Source organism: Doryrhamphus excisus, linkage group LG15 (assembly GCF_037039965.1).
Source record: "Doryrhamphus excisus strain RoL-2023G ecotype Guam linkage group LG15, RoL_Dexc_Guam_v1.1, whole genome shotgun sequence".
NCBI classification, from domain to species: domain Eukaryota; kingdom Metazoa; phylum Chordata; class Actinopteri; order Syngnathiformes; family Syngnathidae; genus Doryrhamphus; species Doryrhamphus excisus.
The window spans coordinates 14,654,419-14,672,706 of record NC_136371.1 but is presented as its reverse complement, the minus strand read 5'-3'; the positions used below and the strand labels follow the sequence as shown (position 1 = coordinate 14,672,706).

The window sequence follows — 18,288 nt, the reverse complement described above, 5'->3', positions numbered from 1 at the left end:
TGTACTTATGTTGGAAAAAAAATTAAATGAATGTGATATAAAATATTTTTTGTGGCCCAAGGCTATTTTTTTATTAGAAAAATATAATTTAACAAAAAAAATTTTTTTTTAAAGCACCAAAGGCAAAAATACAAACATTATCATTTTACAGGAATAAAGTCAAAATATTAAGAGAGAAAAACTGTAATCTAACAAGAAAAATTGTAAGAGAATAAAGCTGGAAGCATAAAGTTGAAATGTTAAGGAATATAATATAATATAATATAATATAATATAATATAATATAATGTAATGTAATGTAATGTAATGTAATGTAATGTAATGTAATGTAATGTAATATAATGTAATATAATATAATATAATATAATATAATATAATATAATATAATATAATATAATATAATATAATATAATATAATATAATATAATATAATATAATATGACAAAGAAACAAATGAGGTTGGGGGAGAAAGTTATAATATTACAGGTATTATGTCAAAATAGTATGGGGATAACGATGAGAAAAAAACATACTCAAAGAATCTTGAAATCATTGGGAAATGTTAAAAAAAAAAAGAAATGGGAAAAATAACTCTAAAAAATGCAAATATGAAGTGAAAAATGGGGTATTGCAACCCGGAAAAAAGTCATAATTATTGGGAAAAATATCATTTTAGTAGTAAAGTTTTTAAATTTTTTTAAAAATGTTCTTTAAAAGTATTTTTCTTTATTTCAGCCATCCCGCTCACTTAACATGAATATCGTTATGAACATCATTGCATCCTCCAAGGAACCCTCTTCTTGTTGCGCAACAATGCTGTTCCATCTATTCTTAACCAGCACTAGATGGCGCTACATAGACACAGAAAAACACATTGAGCACAATGCAGTGAGAAAAAGGAAAACATTACGTTTTGCCTAAAATCAGATTCTAATTTTATTTTATTTTTTTAATGAAGGCAAACTCGCCAAATAATTCAAGGATCTACAAAAATGTCAAGTAAAAAGTATCAGTATCAGCATCGGTATGACAAATGCAAATTGACGGTCCACCCGAAGTTTCAGTTAGACTGTTTTTCCCCGTCGCTCAGTATTTCCTGTACAAACTTCAAAATAAAAGCATCGTTCTGATTTGTTTGGAATCTAAATTAAATGTTCACAATATTTATTTAACGTAATTCCACCCCCTCCACATAGAGCAGCTTGGTGTTTTGTTTTGTATTTCATTTCTTCTGTAGTTGTGTTTTTTTTCTATTTTTTCAGCACGTGACTCGTATACCAATACTGATCACATGAAATGTAAATAATTTTGTGATTTTTGTCTTTAATTTGCTGACCCATGATTATAATCAGAGCAAACCATGGACACATATTTTTCCAATGTGTCGAAGATTTTATTTGACAACAATAAACAAACATAAATGCAATACAATATAAAATATAATATTATCAATATCATCACCGGGTGATGAACAGTCACCAGTTAACTCGAATTAATTCCTCTATATTCAACAGTAAATTGTAAATTGTGAATAAAATGTGAATAAACGCTTACACCCAGACGCTAAAAAGACAATGAAGAACTGTTTGTTTTCCACATCGTGTAAAAGTATCTCTTATTTTGAAAGCGAAAAACGAAAGTGTGCTTCATCATTCACGGCCAACTTGACGGTGATGTCATCGCCAGACAGGTGGGAGCTCCGGTTAGACGAGCTATCCTGTCGGCAGAATACAAAGACAAACCATCCGGCCGGGGATAGTCTATTCGAATATGGACACAATACGGTGTATTTTGTTCGGGTGAATCTATGAAGGCAGCCATGACATGGGATTTATTGTGACAAACGTCTTCAGACAAAGCGAGAAACTCAAGAGAACCTGCGCAGTCATAGTTTGACTTTAATGGGAGCTGTGACCTAAGCAGGTGAGCAGTTTGACTATTATTTATCACCGTTGTGGGTTAGACGTGGTGGAAGTCAAGCAGTATGATTTTATTGTACAAATACGTGTATACTGTATAGCTTTCGCCTCTTTTAAAAGCTGTTGAAGCTTTGTGACAGAAACAAAACACTTCCGCAATGGCGCGTGAGTGACAGGCAGGTGTTCAAATGGTCGTCCTCCAGACGCCCCATAATGGCTGCTTATTCTGTATGTTTATATGTATGTTATTTAGATGACGTCATCGCTGTGACATGAGCTTTTCCACAGTATTTCTCTTAACCCTTAGATGACCCATACTAGAATCAATGCGTTTTTATGCCAATTTTGCCATTTTTGTTAGGAATAATCACTTGTATGATATTTAGTATTATATTTAGGACCACACAAGAATTGTTTCATGTTAGAAACATCTTAATTTTTCACTTTTTGACATCTTTGAAAAAGAAAATGACCCCGTACAACAATAGAAAATATGAGGATCCATTGTGTGTTTCCACTTGTCTCATCACTGCATGCAGTTCAGTATTTGCTATCTAGCTATCTAGCTATCAAAAACATGTTTTTTGAGGAATACCTGGAATATGAAGCGATAAAAAAATTTCATTACAAAGATATTTCAGGCGGCACGGCGGTCGAGTGGTTAGCGCGCAGACCTCACCATCTGTCGGCCATCTCTGTGTGGAGTTTGCATGTTCTCCCCGTGCATGCTTGGGTTTTCTCCGGGTACTCCGGTTTCCTCCCACATTCCAAAAACATGCTAGGTTAATTAGCGACTCCAAATTGTCCATAGGTATGAATGTGAGTGTGAATGGTTGTTTGTCTATATGTGCCCTGTGATTGGCTGGCGACCAGTCCAGGGTGTACCCCGCCTCTCGCCTGAAGACAGCTGGGATAGGCTCCAGCACCCCCCGTGACCCTCGTGAGGAAAAGCGGTAGAAAATGAATGAATGAATGAAAATATTTCATGAAAACAACCGGACCGGGTCATTTTTGACCCACTTATGCATCTAAGGGTTAAAGAAACCCCTCCCACTGTTTGATGAGTTGTTTGTAAACGCCTCACATGTTCATACTCAACATACTTAGTCATCTTAACTCGCTGTGGGAATTTCAAGGCCCTGACGATGTCGTTGTCTCATTCTCTCCAGATATGGCAGCTGACGACAAGGTTGTTATCCTGACAGACGACGAAGTGGCTGATGCGTTCAACACGTTGACGCTTCAGCAGAGGGGCGTTTCGACCCCGCCCTCTGCTGCCACCTCGCCTGAGTCGACGGTGACCTCGCCGCCGGACTCCCTCAAATGCTGCGAGAGGATGTGCCTTCAAGTCAACACTCATCTCCTCATCTCGAAAGTCTTCTACTTCTTCTTCTACGCCGCGTACGGCTCACTGCACCCGCTGCTGTCGGTCTACTACAAGCAGCTGGGCATGTCCGCCAGCCGCAGCGGCCTCCTGGTCGGCATCCGTTACTTCATAGAATTCTGCAGTGCGCCCTTCTGGGGTGTGGTGGCGGACCGCTTCAAGAAGGGGAAGGCGGTGCTGCTGTTCTCTGTTTTCTGTTGGTTGGTGTTCAACTGCGGCATCGGCTTCGTGAAGCCGGCTGATATGAAATGCGTGGAGTTGGGAGCTGAGGTGACAGTGGCGCCCACCGCAGCCACGCCGGGAAACTTCACGCAGGAGAGCAACTCCACCAGCCGGGTTGGCCGCAGCTTCATGGATCTTCAGTGGCTCCCATCCTTATCCCAGCGAAGCATCAATGACTCCTCGGCCACTACCCCCACCACCACAACCCCCTTCCCTGCTCCAACCGGCACCAAGGAGTACCAGATCATCTACGACAACACCCAAGTGGAGAACATTTTCCTGATTATCCTGCTTGTCATCATCGTCGGGGAGTTCTTCAGCGCTCCCGCCGTCACTATTGTGGACACGGTCACGCTGCAGTACCTGGGCAAGGCCCGCGATCGCTACGGGCTGCAGAGGATGTGGGGCTCTCTGGGGTGGGGGCTCACCATGCTGCTGGTGGGCATCTGGATCGACCACACGCACATCACCGTCACCATTGACGGCGTTGGCTGCGTCATACCTGCCTTCCGCCTCCGCAACTACCAGATTGCTTTCATCGTCTTCGGTGTGCTGATGGGCGCAGCCTTTGTCGTTGCCACACAGTTCTACTTTGAAAAAGGCGGTGACTATGTTCAAGACATTCCAGAGGGGGCGGCAGAGGAGACGCCCGCGGCCGACCCGACCGCCATCGCCACCGCCGCCGATCAGGAGTTCCACTACAGCGATCTCCTGAAGCTGCTGTGCAGTGTGCGCTACAGTTCGGTTCTCTTCGTGGCCTGGTTCATGGGTTTCGGCTACGGCTTTGTCTTCAGCTTCCTGTACTGGCACCTAGAGGACCTGCATGGCACATACACGCTGTTTGGCGTCTGCTCCGTGCTGAGTCACGTCTCGGAGCTTGCCGCCTACTTCACCAGCCACAAGTTCATTGAGCTGGTGGGACACATCAGGTGAGCTTCGCTTTTTTAATCATACTAATGTTCATTATTGCACTTTTGCCTTCTGCGCCATACAAAAAGCAATTCACCAGTGAGGTGTACTAGCGGTGTAAGAAAATATTGTTTCTGCGATATATCGCTATACTTTGTTCCACGATACTGTGTCAATATATTTTTAGGCATTTATCACAGACTGTATATGGTAATTAAATTGTATATATGGTAATATATGGTAAGTGCAGACACGGCAAAGGTTCATTTCTGATTTTAATTGAAACCTCCGATCGTTAGGCGGCAGTACGTCGTCAATTAGGCAAGGACGTTGAACGAGATTCACGAGTACATAAACACAGTTCAACATGGCGGAATGCGAGCACATAACAGCGGCCCCTGCAGCGTACAAGGCTGAAGTGTGGACACATTTTGGATTTCTACACAAAGTAGGGTGTGCAGAAATGGACAAAACCCATGTCGTTTGTAAAGTGTGTCGTCGGTTAATAGTTAATAAAGTATTCGGGAAAGACGACAAATCTGTGAGTCCACTTAGCGAGACACCATGAGGACCTGCCGCTAGCAAGCAATGCGAAGGTCCTTTTGTATAATACAAAAGTAGTACTGTGATATTGCAGGTATTTTGTTTTTGAAATTGATTTCAATTTTGTTAAATAATGGTTATATCAAGCATCCTAAAAGGACTTTTTACTGATGTTAGTTACTTTGTTCCACAAAAATACTCTTCTGATGGTGGAAAACTCAGGGACTGAATACTGTGCATTTTTTCACAGCTAATAGAATGTGAACATTTGGTAATGGTAACGGTTAATTTCATTTGAACATGCATCAGATCACAATTGAGTGCATCCCATAATCACTTCCCAGTTCCAGATGTCCAAAAGGAGTAGGAAGAAGCAAAGCTTATTAAATCCTACCCCTCCATCTGGTACTTTTACAATCAGTAACTGTTACATTTGTTCACTTCCTGCTTTCCGTCAGTTTAAGTTTTTAAGTTTTTTTTTGTCCCATACCGAAGTACGAGGTGCAGGATCTTGAGACATAATTTAATTTATTTGTTTTTTTACCTATTTTTTGTAGATTTAAAGCTGGATGTTAAGCTTTATTTATCCAAATGCTACACTTTGTGATACAGCATAACATGCTGTTCTAATGGAATAAAAATGTGTTTAGTAAGTGCATATTGCTGGTATTATTCAGTTTTCTCAGTAAATAATCTTTAACTACGAGAAAAACAAAAAAATATCGCCTTGTTTACAGTATCGTGATATATCGTGATATATCGTATCGTGATACGTATGGTATCGCCAGATTCTTGCCAATACACACCCCTAAGGTGTACATGGGTTGAGCCCCTGGATGGTTTGGGCGTTCACGTCCTTGCTCAAAGGTTCTTCTGCCATCTGACATCTTCTCCAAACAAGTTGGGCTCTTCTCTGCTATTCCAAAGGTCACACCTATACGTGTGATTGTATGTGTCGGCAAACATGCCGAGTGTGTTCTGAGCAAATGCAATGATCCAGCCTGGTGAGTTTGTTTTCCCAGGGTGTGTCGTGTTTAGATTGCTTTGTTATAGCAGGACGGCTAATTGTTTTCCACCAAGATACTAAAATGTGGATGTGGTGTCGCCCTCAGGGTGCTCTACATCGGCCTGGCCTGCAACACAGCACGCTACCTCTACATCTCATACCTGCACAACGCCTGGACGGTGCTGCCCATGGAGGTCCTTCAAGGTAATGCTTCATGCCTTTAGTGTAGAATAGGGCGGGATCTAGGACCCATGGGAACAACCATGTGCAAGGTGCGAGAAAGCTCATCGATTCAAATGAAGTGTCACAGGAAGTCATGTGGCGTTTGTTTGTCTTGCAGGTGTGACTCACGCCTCTGTTTGGGCAGCTTGTATCTCTTTCTTGAGCGCCGCTGTCCCACCCGCTCTGAGGACGTCGGCGCAGGGCATCCTCCAGGGGCTTCACCTCGGGCTGGGCCGTGGTTGTGGGGCCATGGTTGGGGGGCTGCTGGTTGGTTACTTTGGTATGAGACCATGATTCCTTCAGCTCAAGGTGTTTCAACCTGTTAGATTGCACCTTTTTAAGTGTGGAGTTTGCGTTTTCTCGCCAATTTTCACCTCAGGATTCAGTTACATGTGTTACATATCGGGAAAGTTACTACATGGTTACAGCATGGATATAACACCATAAAGCCTGGTTGGAGGAGTTTTATTAACATTACATGCAGTAATCTTTTTATCTGTTTTTATATCTTTAGAATACACAGAAAAGGCAAAGTGTTTTCATATCTCACATAAGGATTGTGGATGATGGGAAAAATCTTTGTAAAAAGTGCACCAAGTGTGTCCAGTCTTTTAGCACACACAACATCACATCCAAAACTCAATGAACTTGGTGAGAAACGGACTAAAATGAAACTGACTTCATTCAACGTCACCTCCCTGTTTTCCAACCCAGGAAACAATGGAAACTCTGAGGCAACCTTGATCACACCCTGCCATGGCAGAGCCGCTCTCAACCCAGAACAAAGTTCTCATTTGCCTCAAAACCACATTTTTTTCAGTTCTTGGGAACATTTAACAGACAAAAGCATGGCTGTGTGATGGCATCACTAGTATCTCTATGTTGGCCAAGATGGAAGACATGTAGAGGAGGGCTCTGAACAGCACCAAGGCACTGGTACTCATATGTGGACGTCACATGGGTCCAAATACCAACAACACAAATAATGGTCCCAACAGGCTTAAGAGGAAGACAGTTGGAAAAGCCTAAATATGGAAAAAAGGCATATTTGTCACAATTAAATCTTTCAGATCATCCAACAAACAAACCCATTCGCCACCAAAGACAAATCGATACATCTTTTATGGGTTTACTTTTTTCACAAAGAGGTGGTGATTCAACTCCACAGTAGAAAAGATCGTGTTTGGTGTAGTTTTAACGGCCACAACGCCAAACGTCTTCTAAGGCAACCTGAACGGTGGAGTTACGGTCGATTGAATCGCCTGAGAATACAATCAGTTTCCGTTTTGATGTGTTGGTATTTGGCTTGACTTTGCAGGTGCTGCAACAACATTCCGAGGGGTCGGCATGGCCTCATTGATCATACTCCTCATCTTCACTCTCATCCAGTGTCTGACAGACGAAACAGGCGGCAAGGGTGGGTCACTTCTTCCATCCTCATCCTCACTTATAGCACAATTACTGTGTAAATAGTAGGAACTTTAAAAGATTGGTGTTTTGTGTCATTTCTTGATTTATTTTTTCTTTTAGAGGACAAAATGCTGGCGGAGAACATCCCAGTCCCCTCCAGCCCCGTCCCCATTGCCACCATTGACTTGGTCGAGAGTCTGGGCACCAGGAGCAGCGCCGCTCTCAACCACCAAAGCACCCCCGCTCCTGTGAAGAAGACCAAGTACCAAGAGGAGCAGGAGGATGTAGCCCGGCCAGCCTGGGTGCTCTCCGGCGCCCCCTGGGTCACCATCGCCTTCGCTGTTGTCCAGATTAAAGAGATGCTGACCATGGCGAAGAGTAGCCAGCGGGAGACTCGGCCCCTACAGGTGAGCCAGGTCTGTTTCACAAGCAGTATTTATTATGTAGTATGGGATGTACTTCCTCGTATGGAAAGCTTTTTGTTTCTGTTTGGTTTCTTATTGCATATCGGCCGCTGGACTCTGTGGTTTACAATAAATTTTAAACATAACTTCCTACTTCCTGTGCTGATTTCTTGCTTCCTCCTCTACTGTACTACTGGTTGCCCCCACCCTGCAGAGAGGTGAGAAGTTTGTGTTTGCTGATGGAAAGTTACCATGTTTGTGCGTTAGGGTGTGTGTGTGTGTGTGTGTGGATGTGTGTGTGCATGCTCATAAAGTCATTACCTAACACAGAAGGAAATGTGTTTGTGTGCACACCTTTTACCATAGCGGGTGTCAGCTGTTTACTCTCTCTGTCATCAGGTTCCTAATGATCAACCGGTGGAGGCGGCACACAGAAACCACAACGATGCCGACGCTACGCCCAACCCCGGACTGCCGACTCAACCGGGCCCCGCCTGCACAACGTTTACAAACTGTAACAAAGACCAGACCCAGGCGGAGTCCGATGAAGGCGGAGCCAAAGTAGCGCCAAAGATACTTGTCGACTGAGCGGTCTGCACACTTGAATACTTCCTGTCACAGCTGTCGACACTTCACGACTGTTAAGCAAGTGCCTCTCGAGTGAAGTGTTCCCGCTGTTTTATTTTTAAGGTTAATTTAAGAGTTAAGTCTATTTTTGTGGTTTCTGAACTGAATGTTTTATGTACTTTGATATGTACTGAAGTCAGTTTCCTGTTAGCTTGACTTAAGATGCTTCGACGTACCTCTTCCACGGACCACCAGTGTAACACTGTAATTGTCAGAACAGTATTTCAAATAAATTCATCACAAATTTAGCATTTTCTGAACGTGGGCTAGAAATACGACTGCTGCCGTTTCCAAACAAACTTGATGAAAGTGACGTTTGAATTTACAATCCACCTCCTTGGTGGTGTTGGTCCCGATGGAACGTTAGGAATAAGGTTGGACCCCTGATGGGGAGACTAAAGAAGAAGGTTGCGTATACAAATAATGCACAGCCCCAGAACTAGTCACACAAGCCAAACTGCAGCCTGGGGGCCATTTACAGCTCGTGAATGTTTTTTTTATTGGGCCGCCAATGAAAATGTCATTTAACAAGGAAAAAAAGGCAAAAATGTTCTGCAGTAATTTTACAAGAATAATGTAAAAAATGTTACGAGAAAAACAACCAAAGAAAAATTGAATTTTGATGAGAATTATGTCATACAAGTAAAAATACATTTTAGTAACATAAAGATGGAATATTAAAGAAAAAAATGTTAAGTCATAATATTAAAATAAAAAAAGAAACAAAACAAAGTTGTACTTTTTGGGAAAATGTAATGTTACAAGAATGAAGTCATAATCAAAACAGGAAAAAATATTTTGTCCTATTTTTAAGAAAAAAAAAGTTTTTTATAATTTCTATAATTTTAGTATCATAGAGTTTTTTAATATTAAAGAAAAAAAATAATCATATGAAAAATAAAACAAAGATGGATTTTTTGGGAAAAAAGTTTTGTGTAAAAAAACTTTAATGTTATAAGAATAAAATATTGAGGAAAAAAATGGTAATTCAAAAAGAAAACATTTTAATATTGATTACAATCATGTAAAATGAGGAAACATTTGAAATATTTTTTTAGTAAAATAAAAAGTCGTAATTTTTGGACGTTGCGAGGTAAAAAATATTAAAAAATATTAAATAAAAATATACTCTAATATGATGAAAAAATAGTATAAGTAGCATGAAATTGAAATATTATAACATATATTTTTTAGGGGATAAACATTTTGTTTTAGTACCACTGAGATAATTTTTATTTTTATTTAAAAAATCATACTATAAGAAACAAAATAAAGTTGTAAGTTGAAAATTTAGATTTGGTGAAAAGGTACAATGTGAGAATAAGGTCAAAATATGGCAATAAAAGTCCTAATTATGAGAAGAAAATGTACAATGACCTGCATGTGTACTGTACTTTACTGTAGTATTCCTAAACTGATGTTAAGTACTTCACAACATGAATATGAATTGCTACATGATGTAAAAAGCACGAACGGTAAAATCGCTTCCTTTCCAGGATGTAGTTCTCCAGTTGGTCACCGGGTGGCAGTAGCGCTCCGAGGGAACTGCTGTCTTGTGTCGCTCGTATGCAGGTTATTGAGGTCATGGTGGGCCTTCTTCTGATAGGCGTTCGTGGGAGGACAGTAATAAGCTTCCTAAAAAAATTGGGTTTCTGCCATCTAATACTACAAGGTCAGTGGCTCTAAAAGATAGATGCTCCACAAAATGTTGGCTGTACCAAAAAATGAATAAATTATTGCAACAGTGTCTTATGAAAATATTTTACAATATTTGACAATATTTGCTGTTAAAAAAAAACAACTCAATAAATAGCTGACATGTTTCTAGTCCATTCATCCTGGGGACCCATTCAGGGACACTCGGAACATGACAAGTGAACAAACATGTTATCATTTATGTATATGTGTGTGTGTGTGTGTAAATAAACAGGAAGCTAACGAAACACATGAAGTGATTATTCTAACCATTTGCTACATATAAGTATGCTGGAAAATACACTGTAAACAAGTACATTTCCGTTAAACTACGTGATGTCTTTGAATGCGACCCCTCATGACTCATAATAACAGGGTTTAAAGTGTGATTGAAATGCTGCTACTATTAAAGAGATGAGTGTTAGACAAACATATTTTAGACTTCTTAATACATCCAAATACAATGGTGTGAACAAGTGTATGCCCACTTCCGGAATTCTTATTTTATGCATGCTTGTCGCACTGAAATGTTACAGATCATCAATCAAATGTAAATATTAGTCAATGACAACACAACTGAACAAAATTGCATTTTTTATTTAAGATTTTCATCATTAAGGGAGAAAAGAAACCCAATGTGTGGAAAAAATGATTTCCCCCCTAAAGCTAATAACTGGTTGGGCCCATAGCAGCAACAACTGCAATCAGGCTTGTGATAACTTGCAATGAGTGTCTTACAGCGTTATGGAGGCATCTCAATAGGATTTCCGGTCAGGACTTGGACTCGGCCACTCCAAAGTTTTCATTTGTTTTTTCTTCAGCCATTCAGAGGTGGACTTGCTGGTGTGTTTTCGATCATTGTCCTGCTGAAGAACCCAAGTTACGTAATACTTCAGGTTACTGACAGATTTTCCTTCAGGATTTTTTGGTAGACAGAATTCATGGTTCCATTTATCAGAGCAGGTCTTTCAGGTCCCGAAGCAACAAAACAGCCCAAGACCATCACACTACCACCGCCATATTTTACTGTTGGTATGATGTTCTTTTTCTGAAATGCACACATAACTTTTATCTTGAGATCAAGATGTTTTCCTCACAAATTGAGATGAGCCTTAATGTTCTTTTTCTTCAGCGGTGGTCTTGGTTTTGGAACTCTGCCATGCAGTGTCTTTCTAATGGTGGAGTCATGAACACCGACCTTAACTGAGGCAAGTGAGGCATGCAGTCCTTTGGATGTTGTTGTGGGGTCTTTTGTGACCTTTTGTGAGTCGGAGGAATGTGGGAGAAAACCCACGCATGCACAAAGAGAACATGCAAACTCCATACAGAGATGGCCGAGGGTGGAATTGAACCCAAGTGGTTAGCGCGCAAGGTCTGCGCGCTAACCACTTTACAACCGTGCAGCTGAACCTGAAAACTCTCAATCAAAAATATATAAAATTAGCTTAAATGTGCATATTTGTTTCCTGATATTAGACCGCATTCAACCATAAAAAAGCATGGTTTATTAACAAATGTATTTTTGAACCATAGTGATAGAGTGAAGGGCGCCTGTATGCTCAAACACATTGACGTTAATGGGACAACCTTTCAGAGGAATGACCTTTTTGGGTCTACAATTTGATGTCAACACGGGCTTAAACATATACGGCGTGCATCCTTCCACCCCCTGCTGTATACATACACACCGTGATGTCACTAACTCATCACCGCAACATCTCTCTTTCCACCTTTGCAACTGTCTTGCATCAGACAAGGAATATGTCGTCCATTTGAAGTAAGCGCATGCAACAATGTGTAACAGTCAAGGACAGCCAACAAAACTACTTCGGTCCACTTCCTCCTTGGCCATTTTAGTCCTGGCTGGATCAATCCACTCCATACAGTAGATGCCCTTTTCGTGGGCAGCCGATAGCTCAGCAGGGAGGCCGCTTCGGCCCCGCCTCGCGTCCCTCCAGGCCCCCTCCAGCCCCCGCAGCCTGCTGGGTCATCACAGCCACAGTGGGAGAGCCGAGAGAGAATGTGTGTGTGGTCCTGGTAGAACGGAACAAGGTTAAATAAAGGCTCAGGCCATTTATGATGATTCAAAACCGGCGTTCCGATCGTGTGAGCACACCATGCCGAGGAGGACTGCATGCAGCCGCCTCCTCCGTGACATCTGATATGCAATTAAAGGTGTACGGGGCCGCTATATGATCGGCACGCACACGTCTCCTCTTGGCACGCACGCTCATTGTACGGGTAATGAAAGTGATGCTGGCGGTGTGGTGGGCGGGGCGTGTGGGCGCATGTGAGCCAGGAAGTTGGTTTCTAATTGAGTCAGGGACTTGTGCTGGTGAGGTGGGCGTGTGAGTGGGGGGGTTAATCCCAGGCTGCTGCTGTTGTTGCTGCCTGCTGGCTGCACATCAAAAACTTCACAGCAATAATCATGCAAATCGTGCCTGCACCCGCCATCGTCTAACACACTTTGTTTCAGCGTGAGCGTTCCTGTCTTCCTTGCGTCGGACTGACTTGAGAGTTTGGTGGAAATTCATCAACTCTTTGAGATTTAGCGCATCCTCCGTTTTTGGCATGGGTGCTCATACTGCACTGTTAGGATGAAGGATGGAGCCCCATGGTTTATCACTGTTTGGCCACCGGGGGCGCCACAGAGTCAAAGTGGACATTCATTTTCCAACAGACTCCTCCAGTTCCGTTCCCACAGTGAACACTCCAGGACTTCATTCTTGGTCTTGGTCAATGCTTCTGATTGATTTTCCATTTTCTGTCAGATTCCCAATACGTGTAATAAGAGTATAAAAGTGACGATATGGTTGGAATAATATATTTAGGCGGTTCTAAAGACATTTTTTATGCTGTAACATGAAAATATTAGATTTATAAATAAGGAATCCTAATCAAGGGCTGTACGGCGATCGAGTGGTTAGCGCACAGACCTCACAGCTAGGAGACCTGAGTTCAATCCCACCCTCGGCCAACTCTGCCGAGTTCCATAAACCAGGGGTGTCAGACCTTTATCCAAAGGGGGTCACAGGGGGTGAAATATGAAAGGATGCTAGAGCTACTTGTGATATATTTGAAAAAGCCTATTATTGCTATCAAATTCACGATTTACTTTTTTCCCCAATGTTTTCCATAATATTTTGACTTTATTCCCCTAATATATGGACTTCCTTCACATAATATGATTCAATATTTCCACTTTATGCTGCTAAAATGATGTTATTTTTCTTCACAATACTACAACATTATTCTCATAGAAGTAGTTCCTTAACTCATCAGATTACAATTATTATGTTCATTTTAGGGCTGCACGATGTACGAGTGGTTAGCGTGCAGGCCTCACAGCTAGGATTCAATCCCACCCTTGGCCATCTGTGTGTTTGTTCTCCCCGTGCATGCGTGGGTTTTCTCCGGGTACTCCGGTTTCCTCCCACATTCCAAAAACATGCTAGGTTAATTGGTGACTCCAAATTGTCCATAAGTGGTTGTTTGTCTATATGTGCCCTGTGATTGGCTGGCCACCATTACCCCGCCTCAGCTGGGATAGGCTCCAGCACCCCCGCGACCCTTGTGAGGATAAGCGGTAGAAAAAGAATGAATGAATGAATGTGTGTGTCCGTCATACCGTCTACTTCAGTGTCATTCTTGGCGTCAGATGAGTCGGAGTTAGCATGAACTGTGGTGTGTCCTTAGACCGTTGAATTCAGCAGCAGAAGCCGCTCATCAGCTGCTTGTCACGCCCACTTAACAAGATGGATGAAGCGCTGTCATTCATATTGAATTACCTTAACCCGAACCCCAAACCCAAAACACCCAAACTCTCACAATAGTCAACAGAAAAGCTAAAAAAAACACATTTGGACCTGTCTATGTTATGTTTTGTATTGTCGTCATCGCTTTGTTTATTTTTGCACTATTTTAGCTTCTGGTCCATTCCCATCAATCGGAGGTAGTGGCTAACAGACTAACCGTTAGGATGGCAACGTTTGTCATGGAAGTGTTACCATTTTATGGACGGTGACTGCTTGTTTTTGTTTTTGACATCTGCCTATATGGGCTTTCTTCGGAATTTTGCCCAACATCTATAATTCTTACGTGAGACATTTTTTTAAAGATATAAAAACTCAGAAAAAAGAGGCAGCTTCTTAATGCAGAAAGACGTGTGTGCAAAATTCCTCGTTTGAAATTTCCTGAAGTTGATTTTTGGTAAGCTTTTTGCTATATATGGCTATATTGACAATGCCTAGTGATTAGTGATCATATAGTCTAGGGAACAAATATCCGTTTTTTCCAAAAAGTGATGAAAAAGACCTTCCCAATTTTCATTGTTTATCATTGGGCCATTAACTTGACCTGCATCAGGGCACTCTGCTACATGTGATGTAATCCCAGAGAGACTAGGCTGTTATGTGGGCAGCTTTTTGAATTAGTGTTACCAAAAGCCGAAAAAAAACAAAGAAAAAGCAAAACATAAGCACAAAGTTAATCCTCTGTGTCTTTTACATTAGGGATCAGCGGTGCTAATTCCTAATTTCGTATCACTTTGGAGGGCTCATTTTTCCCAAAACTATCGGGAATATATAATATATACTAACAATATAGTGACTATATCGTTCCTTTGTTAAGGTCATGCCGCAGCATCTCCATAGGATTCAGGTCAGGACTTGGACTAGGCCAATCCAAAGTCTTCATTTTGTGGACTTGCTGGTGTGTTTTGGATCATTGTCCTGCTGAAGAACCCAAGTTGGTTTTGGAATGAGTTCACCATTCTCTTTCAGGATTTTTTGTTTTGTGATTCAATTTATCATAGCAAGTCTTCCAGGTCCTGAAGCAGCGAAACAGCCCCAGACCATCACACTACCACCACTATATTTTACTCTTGGTATGATGTTCTTTTTTTGAAATGCATGTTACTTTGACACCAGATGTAATGGGACACACACCTTCCAAAAACTTTTCTCTCGTCGAACCACAGAGTATTTTCCCAAAGGTCTCGGGGATCATTAAGATGTTTTCTGGCTAAATTGAAATGAGCCTTAATGTTGTTTTTCTTCAGTTTTGGTTTCGGTCTTGGAACTCTGCCATGCAGGCTGTTTTTGCCAAGTTACTTATGGTGGAATCATGAACACTGACCTTAACTGAGGCAAGTGTTCAGTTGTGTTGTCGTTGATTAATATTTACATTTGTTTCTTTTCGCACCGCTATAGCTAGTAGTTTCCTGCAGTATCAGGGCACGGCAGTTTCAGTTTACTAAGTAGTCTGATCCAGTCTTAATAAAAACATTGTGATTTGCATACAGCGGAAGTCCTGCTTATGTTGACAACCCGTGCATATCGAGCAACTCATCACTTCCCAGTCCACAGTGTTGTAATTATTAAACCGGTTCTATTGTATATACAGATTTATAACAGGTCGTGATTTACATTTTTCCACAATCGTGCACTGTGGTCATTTTCTTTTTACACTTCCACTACAGGCTGATTTTCACACTGGCAGATCCGCAGACGCCTATTGCAAGAAACACACACACACACATATACGTATATACTGCTGTCTCTGTCTGTATGTCACATAACCCCCGCCTTCACAGACTACGCCCACCCACACATCCTTGCCCACACACACACAAGTCTGTGTCCTCCAAAGACACACATATCTACACACCCCAGATACACTCTCAGCTCCACACAAGCACACACACACACACACACACACATGTTCAGTCAGACATAAGCCGCTCATACTTCCCACACTTGCTCTACAGACACAAAGTAGGAGCCTTGCACACACACACACACACACACACACACACACAAAGAAATGTGCTTAATAGGAAAGTTGCTACTTTAAGACCAGCGGCATCCACGCCCGTCTGCAATTCTGAGATGCAAACTTTGGAGCCACCCTGGCTGCAAATGAGGAGGGACATGAAGGCGGCCTACACACGCAAGCGTGCCTCCAAAAGAGGAAGTTGGATGAAAAGAGCTGCCGGAGCGCTGAAGATGTGGGTTGTAGGGAGCGGAGCGGCGTGGGCGCTCTGACAGGGCGAGGGGCTGACAGGCCCAGGCGTGGGTGTGTCATTGAAATGTGTTTCTCCTCAGGGGGGGGGGGGGGGGGTGAGGGGCAAAGACAGCCAAAGGAAGAAAAAGGCAAAGGAAGGGAGCGGCGAGCTGCCGCAAAAATGAGAAAGTGCGATATGACAAGGCTTCCTGCCAAATGAGACACATGCACTATCAGCAGGTGGGAGGGCGGCCGCCAACAAGACATAAATAAATTAAAAGTGGCGCCTACGCTTCGGAGATGATTGACAGCATGTCAGGAGTGTGAAAACCTTGGAAGCTGCTTTCTTTCACGCTCTAAATTAAACTTCCCTCCGCTGGAAGCGGCGGAGTGAAACGTTCACGTCAGAACCAACAACGTTGACGGTTGATGTCCATGAGACAGTTGATTCTTCGGGAAGATGCTCCATAAAGTACCAGGATGTTTGGGTAAACAGGGACTTGTGGGACTAGACCCACCTTCCTGCGTGGGTGGACATCTTATTTGCTGCTGGCACTATAATTTCTTCGCACTTTCTTCTCTATTTCTGTCTTTTGTGTATTTTCAGTGTCTGTGTGCGTGCACGTGTGTTCAAAACAACCTGACGTCTCGTGTGGAATTGGATTTCATCCCATCTGATCCACATCATCAACGTAGGAAGGTCATATCAGCATAATAACCCACACGCACGCACATCCATAGGATTTAGACATAAAAGTGGGTGGCAAAGAATCAGGAAATATTTCGGAGGGAAATTGCATATATGACTTATTTTATTGATTTCCTGTCTTAGCTGCACAAGGTAGCTGTGTTGTGTTTATGTGTCGGAGTGTAGTGAGTTGGGGGTGGGAGTTAAAATGTGCTGCGTTCGTGTCCTTGGGGTGCTGAACTGTGTTGCATTGGTGGCAGCTGGCCTAATTCACCCAAAATAGTGATATAATAAATAAAGATAATAATAATAAGAAGAAATAAGACATGAATAAAAAATAAAATAAGAAAATACAAATATAAATAATATAAAAATAAATAAATAAAAAACAAAAATAATAAATAAGAAACCGTGTGCAGAAATGACACAAGCACCTCATTAGGAAAATTGTTGACATATGTGAAAATATTATGATAATTAGTGGAGATGTTTCCGTGATATTGCACCATCAATCAAAAAATTAGCTGCCACATTTTCAGGTAAACAAAAAAATGGATTGATAATAGATAATATATGCTGGCTAAACTTTTGCGAACAATGTCAGCGTTCAAAAGTGTTGCGCGTCTGTGGGCGTGTAACCTGCTCGTGTTTGGTATTCCGTGCAGAAAGCCTCCCACGCCCCGTGTGTCCACCCACGCGCGGATTTGCGTCACACGGGGAGCAGCGTGGGCGCGAGGCGGAGAGAGACGCCGAGAGAGAGCGCGAGCGGAATATCCCACATTATTGCTCGCTGCGCCGTCAAGCTGCGCGGGGTTCGGCGTATCAACAGGAAGCGCTGAGAAAATAAAAGCCTGTGTTTCAACGGCTCAGCCAAGCCGACGTATTTGGGAAAAACCTTCAGTTTTGTGTCACCGGTGACAAAGGGTCTCACTAGTATCACTAGTATTTTTACTTTTCTTGTCATGATTGACATTTTTTTGAATGTGCCAACGGCCAATAAAAACATATGGACACCACTGATTAGGATCCAGAAAGCCCAATATCCGAATATCCCATTCCATTGGACAATGCAGAGCTCATTCTCCAACAGCGGTAAATGCTACCGGACTTCATTCATTCCATATGCCAGCATGCTTGCTTACATTTCATCAATTTACACTGATATTTACGACCCCCCATGTGTGGCGCCAATAAATGATAACATTTGTGCAGTTTTAGCCTGGGAAGTCCTAACAATAACTCAAATTTCATAGGGC

General features: G+C 42.1%; 1 protein-coding gene across 2 annotated transcripts; it reads left to right on the top strand.

Moving 5' to 3' along the window:
• The first annotated feature begins 1,669 nt into the window (after positions 1-1,669).
• Positions 1,670-8,894, top strand: LOC131104798 (major facilitator superfamily domain-containing protein 6). Of its 2 annotated transcripts, none has more exons than XM_058052327.2 (7): positions 1,670-1,923; positions 3,089-4,454; positions 6,090-6,187; positions 6,324-6,485; positions 7,524-7,622; positions 7,736-8,031; positions 8,419-8,894. In XM_058052327.2, exons 2-7 carry the CDS (start codon positions 3,091-3,093, stop codon positions 8,605-8,607), a joined length of 2,208 nt encoding a protein of 735 aa, XP_057908310.2. In that variant the 5' UTR covers positions 1,670-1,923; positions 3,089-3,090; the 3' UTR covers positions 8,608-8,894. The 2 variants fall into 2 exon arrangements, with proteins under 2 accessions (XP_057908310.2, XP_057908311.2); XM_058052328.2 differs by having other exon boundaries at positions 1,671-1,923; positions 7,736-8,022.
• Positions 8,895-18,288: the final 9,394 nt, after the last annotated feature.

Coding starts and splice junctions, on each gene's coding strand:
- LOC131104798 (XM_058052327.2), top strand. CDS start 3,091: ATGGCAGCTGACGACAAGGTTGTTATCCTGACAGACGACGAAGTGGCT. Junction 4,455..6,089: donor GAGCTGGTGGGACACATCAG/GTGAGCTTCGCT, acceptor TGTCGCCCTCAG/GGTGCTCTACATCGGCCTGG. Junction 8,032..8,418: donor GGCCCCTACAGGTGAGCCAG/GTCTGTTTCACA, acceptor CTCTGTCATCAG/GTTCCTAATGATCAACCGGT.